The sequence below is a fragment of the Acomys minous genome (genome assembly GCF_964271855.1).
Source record: "Acomys minous genome assembly, chromosome: 2".
NCBI classification, from domain to species: Eukaryota; Metazoa; Chordata; class Mammalia; order Rodentia; family Muridae; genus Acomys; species Acomys minous.
The window spans coordinates 100,787,408-100,801,651 of NC_140484.1; the positions used below are offsets into that span (position 1 = coordinate 100,787,408).

The 14,244-nt window shown below is 51.4% G+C and overlaps 1 protein-coding gene across 8 annotated transcripts in view; it reads left to right on the forward strand.

The window, feature by feature from the left end:
- Positions 1–14,244, forward strand: part of APBA2 (amyloid beta precursor protein binding family A member 2) — a 226,919-nt gene that overhangs the window by 200,711 nt on the left and 11,964 nt on the right. For 7 of the 8 annotated variants that reach the window (XM_084771985.1, XM_084771981.1, XM_084771982.1 and 4 more), the window contains 4 exons: positions 7,113–7,258; positions 8,246–8,281; positions 11,223–11,309; positions 13,775–13,960. In XM_084771985.1, the coding sequence (XP_084628111.1) occupies positions 7,113–7,258; positions 8,246–8,281; positions 11,223–11,309; positions 13,775–13,960 (455 nt within the window). The remainder of the gene's footprint in view (positions 1–7,112; positions 7,259–8,245; positions 8,282–11,222; positions 11,310–13,774; positions 13,961–14,244) is intronic. The other variant, XM_084771987.1, reaches the window with a different exon arrangement.

A 14,244-nucleotide genomic window follows, 5' to 3' on the forward strand; every position in this document is an offset into this window, starting at 1 on the left:
GGAGGTAATTTTTATGCAATTATGCACAATAAACAATGGCCAGTGTGCTGTAGTTTCAAAGTTGACTCACACTGATATTTTGCCAAGGCTTCAGGGTGCTTGCATTTGTTCTCTCCTTTCCCTCTGTCCCAGGTCCTGATTCTCAACGTGATTGTGCATTTGTCTTACTCGGCTAATCCCACCCCATTGCCAGGGAGAATAGTAGCCGCGTTGCCAAGGACGCAGGGCTGTAGGCTCAGTTAGGGTCTCCTGGCTTTTATTCTTGTCTTTGCAGCAGAGCCCAGCAGAGATGGGACCGCCAAATGGCCACACATGTGGAAGAAGCCGTCTCCAGGGCCCCCTGGGGAGGCTCTGTGGCCTGAGGTAGCTCCCTTCCCACAGCAGCCTGTCCCAGACTGTGCCCTGTAGCAGCTTTTTATAGTGCATGGGAGTCATCTTTAGTTTTGTTTTTTTTTTATTATGTCACAAATGAACATTTAGATTAGTCTTTTAATTCTTAGAAGTAAGCTTTTGTCAGTGTGGCTGTGGAAAGCACTTGCGTGAGTCCAAAGTCAAACACACAATACAGGGCGTGTGCAGAGGTGTCTGGCTGTGCCCTTAACTTCCTACCTTCTCTGTAGATACCTTTCCGTATAGACAGCCATTTGTAACATTTCGCCTAGTTTTTGTCAGATTTATAAAATCCTCTATTCTTTGTATAAAAGCTTAAAAGGACATATAAAATATATGTCTTTTTATCCTAAGCTTTATATAGGATTTTGTCGGGGGGCTATATGACGTTTCTTTCCGCAGTTAGTTTATGTGATGGGTGGTATTTCATGTATCTTGATTGTGAGTTTATTGTCTCCTCTTTAGGTAGGTGGAAACAAATTTAGATTTTCTCTCTCCATCATGCCTTCTTTCTGAACACCGGTGCTAGCCATGCGCTCAAGTTCTGCATGATGCTAGCAGCCTTCCAAGCTGCTCCATAGGACCCCAGTGTAGGATGGCTACTGTTTAGCCAGGGTTTTGCCTTTACAAATGGGGCCACAGAAAATGCCTCTTCTTGTTGGGCCAGGTTCTCTGATGATTGATTGATTGGTTGGTTGATTAACTGATTGATTGATTTTCCTTTTTCTTAGAAGTCATTCACCCAGACCCCAGGTATCCTCGGCAGGACTACACTTGGCTTTGACCCTTTGCTCTCTGCCACATCTTCTCCTCTTGCTGCAGGCACCAACCCTTGTCACTCACTGAGGTCTAAAATACCACACTGAGTCACTGAGAGTTGTCCCTGTCCATGACAGTCCTGTGTGTGTCAGGCCCACCATCTGTTAGGAGCACGGCTACTCTGCTGGCGTGGTGGGGCTGGGCTTCTCGGAGGCCCAATCTGCTGCAGAGCAGAGCCTGCCTTGCCCTGGAGTAGGCTCCAGAGTGGAAGCCATTCCTTTCCCCACTTGGGGGCTCCTTGCCATGGGTTGGCTCTTTAATGACCTGAGTGGCTGCCCTGAAATGTGGACTTATGAGCCCCCACCCCGCCCCAGAGTAGCACATCAGATTTCTGGCTTCTCTATGCCCATGGAGACAGGTGTTCCTTTGCACCATAATCCTCACAAGATCCGATGCCTCTTCTTCCTCCCTCCCTCCCTCCCTCCCTCCCACTGCACCCATCTGTCTTTCATCTCTCCGAACACTAGCAATCCTCCTCTTCTCCTTGGAGCCGGAACTGGGGAATGGCTCACAGTCTGCACCTACCCACATTCCTCACCCCATGGGCTGGCTCCCACCTGCTATTCCTTGAAACTGCTTCCAAGGTCACCGCTGGCTGCCTTGTCAGGATGCCCAGTACATGGGGGCCCCTTGTAGATGGCCTCCTGCCAGCATGGTACAGATGGGCTTGTCTCTCTCACTCCAAGCCCCTTCTTGTCATGAGGCCTGGCAGAGATGGTTGTGGGGGGGGGACGGGGGGGGGAACCTCCTTCTGCCATCTCATTCCCTGTCCTCCCCACAGTGACTCACCTATGCCTGTGGCTTCCATTGGTGCCTCTCACAGTTCATTCTTAATCTCGTGTCTCACCTGAGCTGCCTCCTGAGCGGTACTTGGAAGGTGCTCCGGCTCCTGCAGCTAAACTGATCCAAACCCCTCACTCCAAAGGCCAGTCCTTTCCCGAGGGACCCTTTGTAGTGAGTAGAAACTCCAATCACGTGTCCACAGTCCCTCTTTCCAACCCCCCCCCCCCCGTAACCTCACCTCACATCCAGTCCAAATTTTGACCAACTCTCACAGTTCCCACCCTTTTCCCGTTCTATACCATCCCTCGCTTGCCTGGTCCACTGCAGTGGTCATTTAGCTGTTTTCCATCTTTTCTCTCTGTTCTTTGTCTCTCTGGAGAGAGTGGTGTGCTTGAGCTACACGCCTGGATGGTAGGCTGGAGGGACAGTCTCTGGAGTGGCCCCAACGTCCCAGTGCCTTTTCTGCACTTCGGCTTATTCCAGCTGCTGGCTCATTCCTTGCACCAGGTCATCTGCGTGCCCTTTAGTCCTTTTGAATTGCTTCTCTTGGTGTGACCCCAGGGCCTTTGTGCCCACTCTTGCCTCAGCCTGGAAAGCTCGCTTTGACTTGCTAATACCTTCCAATGGTAGAGACTTCCACAGCTTGCAGCCCCCTCCTCCTGCCCCCCAGGTTCCTCTACCTGTTGCGCCTGCTGCTCCTCCTTTGGGGCCACCCCCTCCCTCCCTGTGCTTGTCACAGTCCTTCCTAATGAGTTTCTGTTTACCTGTGGTCTGGTGTCAGCCTCACTCTCCAGCCAATGAGCCATGTGACTAAACAAGTCCTGTTAGTCAGGGTGCTGGTTTGGGGAACGTCATTTGATCTTGCTTAAAATGGTCTTTCTCATGCACTGGGATAATGAGGTTAATTTCATGGGATAGTGAAGGACTGATGGCTGGGGCCCTGCTGTCACTCAGGGCTGGTGAGTCAGTCAGACGTGGCAGTGCACCTGGGGCCTCCCAGCTCCACAGAACTCTGTCCGTTTGGCGCTGTGTTCCAGCCCCACAACTATGGCCTCTGGCCCACAGGGAAAGGCCAGACACTTTTGGAGTTCAGGAGAAGAACTGGAAATAGGCTGGTGTGCTGGCAATCTCTGGCTCCTCCTTACTAACAAGATATATTTGCCTCCTCCAAGTAGCAGAGGTGTGTGATCCGAGGTCCAGCTCCATAAGACCCGGCACTTCCCTGTCCCTGGAAGCCTCACTCAGATCCAAGTACAGACCCCTTGGCCATACACAGAGCACAAGAACTTCTCCAGGGCAGGGCAGCGGGCTCTCTAACCAAGCTGCTGCTTCGTGCAGTGAAGGAAGAATGGCATATCACACCCCTCTCAACTGCACACAGACAGGACATGTGCTGTTTGAGTCAGAGGCACATTAGAAAGGGGCAGGTTGCCCTCTGGTGACTCAGGCTCACCTGTCTGTCCAACATTTGTAGCTTGTCTCGATCTGCTCTCAGTCTCCCTCTGCTGGCTGAGGATCGTTGGTAGAGTTCAGCCCTCATACTTGGGAGGGTCTGTGCCCCCCCCCCCCCCCACTGGCCTCAGATTAGGGAGGAGCAATAGCCCTGTCAACAGTGGTCTTGGGCCCATGGATGGAGGCAGGAACACAAGCCTCATCAAGGCCCAGAGAGCTGGTCAGGTCACCTGGGGAACTGACAGAAGCAGCCTCTGAAAGCAGAGGCAGATACCGAAGACAAGCCCTGCCCTGGTCCGTCCGTCCCTCCCTCCCTCCCTTCCCTCCCCCCTCCCCCCCCAGAATGGAGGACTCTTACCTAGTGTAAACCCTGGTATTGGCTGAGTCTCACCAAGGCTAGATGAAGTCCATGCACCATCCACGGGACACAGCAGTCTCTTCTTTTACATGCATAATACATAGATGGATGGATGGATGGATAGATAGATAGATAGATAGATAGATAGATACATACATACATACATACATACATACACACACACACACAGGGGGAGGGAGGGAGGGAAGGAGAGAGAGAGAGAAGAGAGAGAGAGAGAGAGAGAGAGAGAGAGAGAGAGAGAGAGAGAGATTGAGAGATTATTATTGCATTGGGATGCAGGCCTATGAGATGTCCCTTGGCCAATGATAGACAAGACATCTCTGACCTGTTTTCTCTGAAGAGAATGAATACCAAGGTGACCTACAGTAGAAAAATTGAAGTCCTTCAGCCTAGAGCCCCAGAGGTCGGGGTGGCAGAGTCTGGGTGCGATGGTTCCTGCTCCTTGTGTTGGAAGGCCTCAGAAGCCCCTGGCTGGTCCACTGGCACAAGACTGCCACCAGCTCCAGACCTAGGGCTATGGTGCCTTTGGTAGAAAAAGGAGCCTGATTAGACCCTGACCGTGGAGAACTGCAGGGTCAGTGAGGCCATCTTATCCGTGGAGGCAGGGTATGGGAGACCTTGCTTGAGAAAGCTAGTGAGGGTCTATGACTTTTCAGAAGTTGCTTGATCTGGGAAACCCTCAGCTGGGGAGGAGTCTCCTGGTTCTGCCCTGTTCCACTGTGGCTACCTTGCAGTTTGAGCATGCCTATCCCAATCCTGGGGCTTACTGAGTTCTCTAGGCCTGCCCAGATGCTGAGCAGGACCCTTCCTTCATCCCTGAAGTCTCAGCTGTACACTCAGAGCAAGTTCAGAGGCCTGGGAGCCTCAGGCTTTCAAACCAAAGCCTGGATTCCTCTTCTTTATTCGTTGACAATTTGATACATGTATATAATTAACTTAGGTCATTTTCACACCCTGTTACCTCATCTTACCCCCCTCCTACTGAAACCCTTCTCTCCTAACAAGCCCCCCCCCCTTCCACATCTTTGTGGTGTTTGTGTTTGTGGTGTGGGAGGAGAGAGAGAGAGAGGGAACTCCACTAAGTTTATTGGCAGCTTGCATGGCCTGAATGGGGGTTTACTTACTGGATCAGTGGTTACCCCACTGAAGAGAGTGACCCCGCTTCCCCGAGCAAACCATTTATAGATCCTGTGGAGGAGAACCCTCATGAGCCCCCTCCCTCTTCCATGGTGAAATGTCGGTGGACTCAGTCTTGTGCAGGTAACCGCAGATGCTTTGACTTCATGAGTCCTTTCCCTGAATGGCTCTCATGTCAGGAGTTTCTCTGAGTGTTGTGAGCCCTCTGCTCCCTCCATCCTCCCTAAGAGAGAAGTTGCTGGCTCACAAACACCATCGCCTTGGGACTAGGCACCTGGCACTCAGATGCCAGGCTTGCCTCTCTCAGGCGCCGGCCATTCATTCCCTCAGACCTAGTAGCTGTCTTCTGCTCTCATTTGAGTTTGGGCTAAGATGCTCACAGACACTTTGCTGCTTTAATAATTTAAGATGCTTTCCACAGAAGCTAGTCCTCTCTCTCCACTCAGAGCCAAGAGCTCCTCGTTGCCAGAAGCTCACACCTCTCCACACCCAGGAGGAGCATGGGGCCAGGGTGTGAGGTCCAGAGCTACGGCATGTGCCACCCCCCCCTCGGCAGGTGTGTGTGTGTGTGTGTGTGTGTGTGTGTGTGTGTGTGTGTGTGTACATATGGGGGCACTGGTGGCCAGTACTATGAGTCTGGAGCTCTAGTGAGGGATCACTCACCAGCACTGATGGCTAGAACTCCATCTAGGATGGAGTTGTAGCTGGAAAGAGCTCCCTGAGAGCCCTTGAGGGACTGACGTCCACCAGAGAGCTCCAGCCTGGCTTCTCTTTCTGACCGAAGCAATCCTCGAGCTAGAGGCTAGAGCAGGTGGCTGGAAGAAGTGTGGTAACAAAGGTGCCACCCCAGCAGCAGAGGATACAGCTGCATCGACCATCAGTAGGTGACAGTGGCAGTGGAAGGAGAAACCTGTGGTGTCACCACTTGCCAGGCATCTGTGTGCTGTTGCTGGATTGCCTGTCTGGACCTAGAAAGCCTGGCCTAATCACCTGCAGGCTGCAGAGCCCCCAGGCCAGCCCTGGAACATGGCTCCTGCTCAGAGATCTCCAAATGGAACTGTCAGCCAGGTCATGTTGGCCCTCATGGTGAGCCCGGCTAAGATTGTTAAGTGGTCACTGGACACATTTCCATCTCTGGACATAGAGCTGGCTTGAGAAAGGACCATATCCCATCCCCTCTGATACATCACAAATACCTTCTGTCTGTCCTTGGGCTCACACCCTTAGGATGTGGAGCGGTAGAGAGGCCAATGACTTTACCCTGGTGTAAAGGCTATGCCAGCAGACTGGAAGTCACTGGAGCAACCATCTATGCAGGCTGGTCAGGGAGGTCCTGACCAGCAGCAGGGGCAGCCTTGTAAGCGTACAACAGGTTGCCTGCCAGCTCACTCTAGTCCCACCTGATACTGTAAACATAACTTTAATAGAATACACACTGCCCACTCATTTCCATATGGTCCATGGCAGCTTTTGCATCTCAAGTCTGCACTTGCAGACTTGCAGAAGTTGGTCCTCCCAATAAACAGGCCATGCCCTGAAATGGTCGCCATCTGCTCCTCATAGGACATGTTAGTAGACCCTCACTAGAGCTGGAATGCCCCGCTCATGAGCCATGGCCCTTGCATTGAACAGTAAAGGAGGAACATTCAATGGGGCAGAGTTTTCTGTTGTGCTGCCATGGTCTAGAGGCGGCAGATAGAACCAAGACTGTGTTGCCCAGCCTGGGCCCCGGGGTTGGGTGGGATGAGAAAGCTGCAGGCTGGCAGGAACCCTGCTGCACAGGGGAGGAGGGAAAGTCTAACGAGAATTCATCATGAACTTTCACATAACCTCCATGAAGAGTGTGGAAAGTCCTATGTGTTTGGGAAATGGTCCTTTCCAGGACACAGCAGGGGTGTGTGTCACCCTGGAGCTGAGCTACCTTGAGAGGCAGTCATCTGGGGTCCTGGAGTAACCCCTCACTACCCCCTTCATGCAGAGTTGGCCAGCCATGTGTCAACCGTGTGGCTGGCACTGGCATCCCCTGCGCTGCGGGTCCTGCTGCAGAGCTCAGTCCTTCGGCTTCACCATCCTGGTGTACCTTGTGCTGGGGTGGGCATGTGAGTTCCTGGTGGCTCTGTCTTAGGAAGGCACTCACTCTCCACTTCCTCAGTTCCAGGCCCCTGTGAGCCAGAAGACCTCATCGATGGAATCATCTTTGCGGCCAACTACCTGGGCTCCACCCAGCTGCTCTCGGAGCGCAACCCCTCCAAAAACATCCGAATGATGCAGGCTCAGGAGGCTGTCAGCAGGGTCAAGGTGGGGTACTTCTGGGCCCCGGGCGGATAGTTGGGTGGGCCCCCAAGGGTATCCCTGAACTGGGGGAGGACAGTAGGATACAGGTGCTATGTTCAGCATAGAAAGCAGGCATGGTCCAGCCTGCCAATAGAGCCTTCCCTATATAGCCTGGCTTGCAAATGCTCTGCTGGGCACAGTCATCACTGGCTCCTTAGACGCAGTCAGTTCGGTCCCTAGGAAACAATTTTTTAAAGAAAGCCGATGGTCCTGAAGCATTCCAGTCTTTAAGCATATTTGTATGGAGACTTAAATCCTGTCCCAGCAGTGTATTTTTAGCACCAAAGTGCTTGTAGAAGCAAGGAAGAGTGCATCAAGTGTCACTCAAATGCATGGCCTGGAGGGAAACTGACGTACTCAAAGCGCTGCACACTTTTTGGCCTGCATGGTTTTTCTGGCAGGCGGTGATGGGCAAGGGACCCATGAGGCCCCACCAGCAAAAGCTAAGTAAGGTCAGGGGGAGGGATCATGGCACTATGAGCTTGTGCCTCACCCTGGATAAGGTGGACAGCCTGAATATGCTGTCAGCCTGCAGGAATGAAGAACAAACCCATCCCTCCTCTCTTGACCCCACCACATAGTAACTGTCTTGCATGGGAGCAGAAGGCACCTTGAGACTGTGCTGGAGAGGAGGCCAAGGCAGGAGGGCCAGGGCTGAGCCCCCACCTACCCCTGCCCCCATAGGCTCTGGGCCCTAAGGCTCTCCCCGCAGCCCAGCCTGTTCCCTGGTACCCGAGCGCATCCTTATGTCTATGGAGTGGTTGACAATCAGTTCCACGCCTTGGGCTGGCAAGGCTTCTCTTCCCTGTGTGTTCTCAGCACAGTGGTGACCATCCACTGGTCCCTGCAGGGGACTTTGGCGGATTTTGAGTTCTTCCTATTAAGCACAAGGCCAAAATAACCTTGCCACAGCTGCCTTCCTGGTTTTCTTTTCTCTTCCATGCTGCGCAGAGGATGCAGAAGGCTGCTAAGATCAAGAAAAAAGCGGTGGGTAGGAGGTGGGCTGGAGACAGTGGTGCTTGGCGTGCGTACGTGTGCGTGCGTGTGTGTGTGTGTGTGTGTGTGTGTGTGTGTGTGTGTGTGTGTGTATGTGTCTTGCTCTATGCATGGAGACTTCTAGTGGGAATTCCAATGCTACCACAGAGCTTCTAGGCTTTATTGCCTTGTGAGGAGAATACTAGATTTTAGAATGAAGCCATGTTGCTTATTTTGTTGTTAGGCTTTAACGAACGTTCTTTTCTACTGTCTCCAATACCCTGGAGTGCGGTTTACGTTTTCAGAGCCGTTTTGTGAGGGCATTTCTACACAGGACATTTGTTATGACAGTGTAGTGTGTCCGGCACCTGGCTTCCCGTATAGGATCAACTACATTGTTCTGATATTTGGGCCCATTAGTTTTCATCCACCAAATCAGGACAAAGAGTAGTTTGTCTTGGAACTGTCCTCGCTTCCAGATGTGGATCAGTGGTAGAGCCCCTGCCCAGTGAACAAAGGTCTGGGCACAGACACCAGAAAAGAAAAATAAAGAAGAAAAATAAGGAAATGAAAATAGTTTTTTTAAGCTAGGGTTAGACTTTTGAAAATTGGGCTGGTAGCCATTGGTTTTGATGACCTAGTTACTTTGTAAATGCTGGCTATTTACTATGTGTTCATACAAAATACCATCGAGCTTGGTGCAGAGGACCCAGGGTAAGTCCACGGAGACTCAGTGCAGTGGGTTGTTAGCCCTTTTTGTTTGGTTAGTTGGTTTGGTGTTTGTTTGTTTGTTCGTTTGTTTGTTAAAACAGGGTTACTCTTTGTGGCCCAGGCTATTCTGGAATCGTTTTGTAGACCAGGCTGGCCTTGAACTCACAGGATCCGCCTGCCTCTGCCTCCCAGGTGCTGGGATTACAGGAGTGCGCCACCACCACTATACTGGGCTCTTTTCTTTGCTTATGCGTCAACAGCAAGAGATCTAGTTTCCCCTGTCCTCAGACTGACATTTTCTAGAGCTATAGCCAAAAGACCCCAGCTGCTGAGCTCCCTTCTGCTAGAGTGAATTCCATCTGGGGGGTGAGGGTGCACGGTGGGGGGTGCAGGGGTGGGGGTGGGTGGACTCACCCCTCCCCTTCTGCCCAGTCAGGGTGGATGTTAAAAGCCTCTAGGCAAAGCAAGATAGGTTGTAGGCCTGAGGTTGGGATTAGGCATCCCCGTAGAAGAGTGCAGCCTTGCTCGTGGTCTGCTGTCCTCACCTGTGCTGCCCGGGATTGTGGAAGGTGGGAGCACAGGGGTTCTTATGGACTGTGACTCATTTCTCTATCTGCGGGCCCAGAAATCCTAGAGAGTCACAGGCTCTGATGGGGCTTTTCAGAAAGGTATCGGCAGCCAGGCCACCTTGGCTTTAATAGGTCACCATGCAGGGGGCCTTTTTAATGATCTAGCCACAAATGGCGGGGATCCCTGTGCTGGCTGAGCCATAGACCACCCCATTCTCTGGGGTTCTTTGTAGGATTTTGCTTCTCTCCATCTTTTGCCAGGACAGGTCATACGTGGCCTACCCCATCCATCCCTTTGGGCAGTTTCTCCTCCATCCATTTACCCACCTTTCAAGTCTGGTCTGCTGGAGTGTCTTCACTCAGGTCCCTTCACTGAAGTCCCTGCCACCAAGGTCAACCTGTAACATTTACAAATGTTTACCTCTGGCTTTTCCTACTTTTAAGCAAGAGGGTTTTGAGCTACAATCCCATAACATAGCATTTAAAGTATAGCAGCATCCATGTATGAAGATGGCATGCTGGCATGCTGAAACTCATTACCTTGTAATCTAACCTAAACAATTAATTTGGAATTGTGGTGGTTCCACTGACGTCAAACATAACCCAGGTTTCTTTTTCTTTTTCTTTTTCAAACGGAAGAAAAGCCCCTTCATGGTCCTGAATGATTTTCTTCAGCTGGATGCTCTTGGAGTCTGTACTTTTTCTGATTATCTAAAAACAGTATTGTCATGTGGTAGCCCAGCGGCCCCAGAAGACCTTTGCCTGTGAAAACAGAACTAATATATATCATCAGTGAGATAGATACGGGGCCTCTTGCAACTCAGAATTCCTGAGAACTTGTCTGCAGGGAGGATTTCGATTAGAAGGTTGTCTACGGAGTAATTAAATCACACTGTCTGCTATGTTGTGACGGAGGACACCACCGTAGGCCCCCAGTGACTGCACTAAGTTTTTTACCCCAGTGGACAAAGTGGGGTGGGGGGGGTGGCAGGCCTTTCTCATTGCCACCGTGAGGTAATTAGAATCCTCACAAGTGTGAAAAACAATTAGCAGCTGCCCTGCTCAGGGGCAGGCCTTGAGTAGCTAGCTACAGAGCAAGAGGTTGAAGCCCAGCTGACAGACTCGGCCGCTTCCGGTGGAGGCCACAAACAAGGTGTGACAGCTTCTCCCCACACTCAAGTGTCACTGTCAGGCGCTGCTCCACCCTGTCTTCGGTCTCTTGTGGTTTTTGGAAGACCTGACCAGAGCATCCATGTGATTATGAACATTTAAGTAAAAAGGAAGCACTAGGTCTGATTGAAACTTCCTTAAGAATACCTGCCCCCTCCCACTGTCCCAGAATCTCCAGTTTCAAGGATGTACCCGAAGTGTGATGACAGTCACCATCACTAAAATCCAGCGAGAATTAGCCAAGGGACCCTGCTTGCTGCCAACGAGGGTCAATACAACCCCACGCACCTGCATGGGAGGCTGCTTCTGTTCACTGTGTTCTGTCCCTTGAGAACTCACAATTAAGAGCGTATTCCTCACCAAGCATGCAGGCTCCCAGTGGCTGCCCCAGTCTGGATTGGCGCCCCCTTCCGAGTCACCTCAGGCTCACCATAGTGAAACATCAGGCAGTGAACTGTGGTGAGCCTTTGGGTCATACTGACGCCCGCTGTTGTCTACCTTAGAATTCCGAAGGCGACGCTCAGACCCTGACAGAAGTAGACCTCTTCATCTCAACCCAGAGGATCAAAGTTCTAAACGCAGACACACAGGTGAGCACTGGAAAGACAGTGGTCCAGCATCACGGCAGCCAGGGGGCCTCAGAGAGCAGCAGGCCAGCTGCAGAGAAGGAGCTTTCCCCAGGAGTCCTGTGCTTCTATGCCCAGGGGAAAGGCACCTTTATTTGTCATTGTCAGGGAATCAGGAGGTGACACACTGGACCAGTGGTTCTCAACCTTCCTAATGCTGCGGCCAGCCCTTTAATACAGCTCAGGCTGTGGTTACACCCCCGCAAACATACATTATTTTTGTTGCTATGTCATAACTGTAATTTTGCAACTGTTATACATAAATTGCTTCCGTTGCTATTTCATAACTGTAATTTTGCTACTGTTATGAATCACAACGTAAACATTCTTTTCGAGATGGAAGTCAGGCAAAGGGGTTGCGACCCACAGGTTGAGAACCCCTGAGCCAGCAGCTGCTGATGGTCTTGGTTTTGCATTGTTTGCAACATGGAAAGTACAGAACAGTGATTTAAAACAACTCCACGCTTCCTCTCCTCTTCCTGACTGACGGTTTCCTATGAAAGGTACTCCCCCATTCCCCTGCTCACTTTTCTGCTGCACTCTGAGAACCTTGCCATTTGTGGCATTATCTCGGCATCTTCCCTCCGGTGCTTGAATGCACCTTTACTTTCCGAGACCCTAATAGATTTGCCAATAACCTTGCACTTTATGCTCCTCAGACCTGAGCTACAGGCATCTTTTTCAGGACCCCGTAGTTTGTTTTGGTGGACACTGACACACAGACACAGGGACCTGACTGCTGCCTATGCTCACGCCATTGCTCCTGAGCCCTGGCAATGGCGTGTGCTGCAGAAAGCTTTGAGCCCACCACACTTGAGAACCTTACTGTGGTCATAGTGCACCCCTCATTTCACATACACCCCCCTTTGTCTTGCAGAATGGACCCTGGCTCCCAGCATCAGTGTTTTGTTTTGTTTGGCCATTTAGTTAACTTTTTGTTCCTATAGGAAAAAAAATCCCCCAGCCAGTCAGAGTCAAAGAAGAAAGGTTTGTTTGGCTCACTGTTTGGCCAGTGGGAGTCTACAGAGGGGTTCGTAACCTGTGGATCACGACCCCCTTGGAGTCCTATATCAGATATTTACAGTATGTAACAGTAGATAAAGCACAATTATGAAATAGCAGTGAGATGATTTTATGGTTACTTCAAGTATCTGTTTAGAATGAACTAGAAAGGAGGTGACAGCAGGAAACTGGTCTGAACGGAATGCTGAGACACTGGCTGGTGGTGGTGGGGAAAAGTGAGAGAGTAGAGGCTGAAGTGGCCAGTCATGGCCGGGGACAGTGAGGCCGCTACAGTGGCAGCTTCTGCCTGTGAGGATCCAGAGCTGGCGAGTGACCTGGGAGCTTTCACTAGTGGACAGCATCTCAGACGCTGAAGACCTGGCCCCTCACCTTCCCCGTGCTGTGGCTGCGAAGCCTCCCTTCTTAACCTTGGTGAAAAAGTAGATCACCGCCTAGACTGCTGATTCTCAACCTGTGGGTGGTGACCCCTTTGGGAATTGAAGGACCCTTTCGCAGGGGTTGCCTGTGTCAGATAACCTGCATCTCAGAGATTTATGTTATGATTTGTAACCGTAGCAAAATTATAGTTATGAAGTGGCGGTGAAAAAAAATTTATAATTGTGGGTCACTACAATGTGAGGAGCTGTATTAAAGGGTCGCAGCATCAGGAAGGTTGAAAACCACTGGCCTCGACAGATGGTTCCATTGCGCGCTGCTAGAGAAGGATTCTGTGCAAAGAAAAAGGGCTCCAGAGGTCAGAGCTTCAGAAACAGCAGATTTCCCTTTGTGACTGGAGAACAAAGGCGCAGAAGACGAACCGATTCAATTTTCAGAGCCTTTGTGTACAGCCTTGTTAGGAAGGGATCATGGGCAAGATGTTCAAGGAGATTCCTGTCAAGTGACAAAAGGCATCCAGTGTAATGGGCCTGGCCAGAGACCACTGTGGAGACTCGCTGAGGACCACAGGCTGGCTCGCTACTTCATCCCCTGACTTGTGACAGACTCATCATTGGCTTCCTCGCAGGAAAGCTGGGAGGGCGTAGAGCCAGCCTGTGTGAGAGTATTATATGTTACTGGGATGGGATGCCCTTCAGCACAAGGCCAGCTCCTTCTCCAAGGATGGAGAGCCCCACCCCCACGTCACACAGGTCACCTTGTCCAGGGTCATCACAAAATGCTCGTAACTAGAGCGGTGGTTCTCCATGGGGGGCCACTTCAGCAGCCCCTCTCCATGACATGTGGCAATGACCAGAGGTACTTTCGGTTTGGGCATCCAGTGGACAGAGGCTGGGGATGTTACCACCATCTTCCGGTGTACAAAGCAGCACTGCCTCCTGCAAGAGATGTTAGCAGGGCCAAGGTGGCAAAACCTCAGACCAGACTGTATGTTGCCGTTCCTTCACGTGGGCCTCTCCTCTTCCCGACAGGAGACCATGATGGACCATGCCTTGCGCACCATCTCCTACATTGCAGACATTGGGAACATCGTGGTTCTGATGGCCAGGCGCCGCATGCCCAGGTCAGCCTCTCAGGACTGCATCGAGACCACGCCCGGGGCCCAGGAGGGGAAAAAGCAGTACAAAATGATCTGTCACGTGTTTGAGTCAGAGGACGTAAGTAAAGGCTAGGACATGGTGGGGGCGGCGGCGGGGGCGGGGGAGACAGGCCACTCTCCCTACAGCTGACACGCCTCCTCGGGGGCCCCAGAATCCACCCAATGGGGACCCGTGAGAGGAGTAAGTTCTTCTCATACTGGTATCTGTGAATAGAGTGAACTGTTTTATTTCCCTTCATAGAGCAGGTGCTTTCGGAGCTGTTAAACTCCGTAACAACCATCTCACCAAAGAAATAATTTGAATCAGCCTGAAATTAAGGTTCATCTTGGCCTACGTTTTTC